The sequence below is a fragment of the Physeter macrocephalus genome, chromosome 8, assembly GCF_002837175.3.
Source record: "Physeter macrocephalus isolate SW-GA chromosome 8, ASM283717v5, whole genome shotgun sequence".
NCBI lineage: Eukaryota > Metazoa > Chordata > Mammalia > Artiodactyla > Physeteridae > Physeter > Physeter macrocephalus.
The window spans coordinates 72521656-72525314 of NC_041221.1; the positions used below are offsets into that span (position 1 = coordinate 72521656).

General features: G+C 39.8%; 1 protein-coding gene across 4 annotated transcripts in view; it reads right to left on the reverse strand.

Moving 5' to 3' along the window:
- Window positions 1-3659, reverse strand: part of CCDC125 (coiled-coil domain containing 125) — a 36855-nt gene that overhangs the window by 8621 nt on the left and 24575 nt on the right. For all 4 annotated transcript variants that reach the window (XM_055086608.1, XM_007129940.4, XM_007129939.4 and 1 more), the window contains one exon: window positions 1956-2071. In XM_055086608.1, the coding sequence (XP_054942583.1) occupies window positions 1956-2071 (116 nt within the window). The remainder of the gene's footprint in view (window positions 1-1955; window positions 2072-3659) is intronic.

Genomic DNA, 3659 nt, shown 5'->3' on the forward strand with positions numbered 1-3659 from the left:
ACAAACCCGCGTCCCCTGCATCGGCAGGCGGACTCTCAACCACTGTGCCACCAGGGAAGCCCGGTACCAGTTTCCTATACTTCTGAGTTCTTGGCAGGAACTTGACCTAACGAAGTAAATATAAACATCCACAATATGGATTTCCTGTGACTGGGTTTGGCCTTGCTACCCAGCATTCATTACTGTCAGGTCCTGCCAGGAGAGATGCATGCTCAGAAATGATGAGTGAATTCTAAGGAAAACAATCATCCTGCCACTCCTAAAAAAATGGTCTATGATCATGTAATAAATTCTTAATATATTTCTTGGCTCATCCACCATTCTGGAATTGCATATGGCCCTGATCCTTCAAAACCTGTCTTTGGATCACAATGAAGGAACTAGTCCATGTGGGTCACTCCTGGTTGACCACTGTAGCCAGAAGAAAAGTAAGGACTGTTGTACTTTTTTTTAAAACCCATTTTGGCAACTAACCACAAGTTGCTTTCCCAAAATATTCCAACAGCTTCCAATTTAATGGAGGTGGTCTATGTAACATATTGTGCCATATCTTTTAAAGTTTCATGTGGAACATACTACAAAATTTTTGTCTAAGCTTCCTGCTGCTATAAATTTCATATGGACTGGCTTAAAACAGAATCTTATTTCAGAGACTGTTTAGAGAGGAAGATTCCACGGTCTCTCTTAGTGTAAAGGCTATTTCAGAAAATTCCTTCTTGCATTAATGATAACTGTGAAGTACACAGTGAGCTTTCAGTTGACTCAAGTGTACAAATGGCGGCTATGTGGCAGATTGGTATCTTCCCTTTTCAACTTCTGGCTCCTGATAATTGTCCCTGAGAAAGTTGCGAAAAGCAACTTAAGACCTGGGTAGGGCCAATATAAACATGCAAGGTTTCTGCAAGGACCTCTGCATTCTAATTCTATGTCCTTACCTCAGTGCTCCTTCATCAACTGGCTCAGGTCTCTTGTTCTTGCCTGCCATAAAGTTACCTAGAGCCTACTCAAGATTATAATAAAGCACGCTTTTTCTGAACTTTCTCTCCATTCAGTTTCTTTTCTTTTTTTTGCTATTACACTAGTTTTCCACCCAGGCAGTAGAGCATGGTGCTCAAAAACACAGACTCTAAACTCTACCTGGGTGTAAATCCCAGCTCCACCACTTAGTAGCTTTGTGACCCTGGGCAAATCACTTAACCCTTCTGTGCCAAAATTACCTCATTTGTAAAATAGGGATTTAATTGTACTCACCTTATTTGGTAGTTGTGAGAATTAAATATGTTAATCTATGTGAAGCATTTAGAACAGTGTCTGGCACTTACTAAGGACCATGTATTTGCTATTATTAGTAGTAGTCGCTTTATTTGAAGTTCTATAATAAGTGAATGGCTACCCCTTCTCACTCCACTGGTATGCTTATTTCTCATGAGTCCCCAGGACACTTGTAAGACATTTCACACCTCAGCAAGCAATTAGCAGTGCATCAGCAGATCTTTGTCCTGGACCTGGCTGAACCCCAGCGTGACTGCATCACTCGGGAAAGTAACTAAAACTATCTCAGCCTGAGTTTCCTCCTCTGTAAAATGGGGATAATACCTGCTTTGCGGCCCTCACAAGACCATTACGAAGATCCGATTTAAAAACGTGTGGGAAAGTACTCTGATGCTGTAAGCCTCTACCCAGGGAAGATACTACTAACATACTTTCTGCTAATGCTGTAGAAAAAGGAAATAAAAGGGACAGGAAGTGGCTAGCACATCCCCTAATGTCCAAGAATGCTGTGCCTGAAAGGTATGGTACCAGCAAGGCTGAAGAGTGGACCTAGGCCTCTCTCACCCTCGGTATCAAATTGCTAAGTATGGTTCTATCCTAGAAGTGGAGCTGATGGTGACAGCAGAAAGAAAATGGAAGTGGAAAATTTCCCTCCTACTAAACTTTCATACCTGCTTACCTACCTCAAGACCTGAAACCTCTGTAAAGCCACTTGTGTCCTGGCACGTGTTTTCCTGAGCCATCTTCTGCTGTTTGATATCAAGCATGGCGAGGGCCTCCAAATACTGTTGATTCAAAACTAGGAAAGGCCATGTAAGAAAGTGTTAGGAGGTCTAACCCCAGCCTCACCTAATCCAGTTAAACCAACACCACATACTCACTTCTAAGCAAGGGATATATAACTACCCACAAAATCTGTCTCCAACCAGAAAATCTGATAGAATAGTGGGTATTAAGTGAGTTAACACTAGATAAAATGTTATTTTTAATGTGGAAATAATTTTGTAACCGAAGTCTGGTCTTCACTTGCTCAAAGAAAATTTGTAGGATTTTTCAAAAAGAGAACATACAAAGGCTAATTATCCACACTGTGAGACGATCAGATGATGAAATCTCATATAATGTATTAATGTCAACTGTACCAGCTCTCCAAACTCTATCAGACTTTTCTTTTAGTTAAGAGTTTTCACAAGAGGCTCTCAATGCAAATATTTAGAACAAGAGGGATCCTGCTATTTACTGGAAAGCAGAATAACAGTAACTTTCCCTCTCTTCTTATAGGGTGGAAGGATAGGGAGGAAGAAACAGAAGTAGTGGTTATGAGCAACTTCTGTCCTGGCACCAACCTAACATGGGGGAAATCACTATCTGCTCAAATCACTGGTGTGGAGAAGCATATCTGTGTGTGCAGTTCTCACCCAGGGGATTGCCACAGGTCACTTACTACACTATGTAAAGTGCCACTCTCCGGCCCATGACCTGACTGAGCACTCATTATACGCCTTTCAAGCCACCACTTTAAAATAGTTTCTGCTGGGAATTCCCTGGCAGTCCAGTGGTTAGGGCTCCGGGCTCTCACTGCCAGTGGCCCAGGTTTGATCCCTGGTCAGGGAACTAAGATCCCACATGCCACATGGTGCGGCCAAAAAAAAAGATTTCTAAAAAGTTGGTACCACCTTAATACTCTTTCATTAACTTGTGTCATATAGTGACTCATTATATAAAAGATATGCTCTGTGTATGTGTGTATATATACATACATCTATATAATTTCAAGTTCTTAATGAGTCAAATAATATTTTGAAAAATATTTGTATTAGTGACAAAGTCACAGAAGACACTTTTATGAGAAAAAATTATGTTGAATAACTATACAATTTTATACTTTTCCTACTAGATTCCCAATAAACATACACCTACTCAGGTTCCTCAAACATCAGATGCTCTACCATTTTGTTTACACTGAGTATAAAAACTAAAGGATAAAGGGAGAATCAGGAGAAATTGCTTAATGAGTATAAGGTTTTATTTTGTAGTCATGGAAACATTTTAGAACTAGATGTTTGTAAGCATTATGAATGGTTCACTTTTAAATGGTTAATTTTAAGTTATGTGAATTTCACCTCAAATTTGTTTTTAATTCGAAAACCTAACTGATCAAACCCACAGCCAACATCGCTCTCAATGGTGAAAAACTGAAACCATTTCCTCTAAGATCAGGACCAAGACAAGGCTGCCCACTCTCACCACTATTATTCAACATAGTTTTGGAAGTTTTAGCCACAGCAGAGAACAAAAAGAAATAAAAGGAATCCAAATCAGAAAAGAAGTAAAACTGTCACTGTTTGCAGATGACATGATACTATACATAGAGAATCCTAAAGATG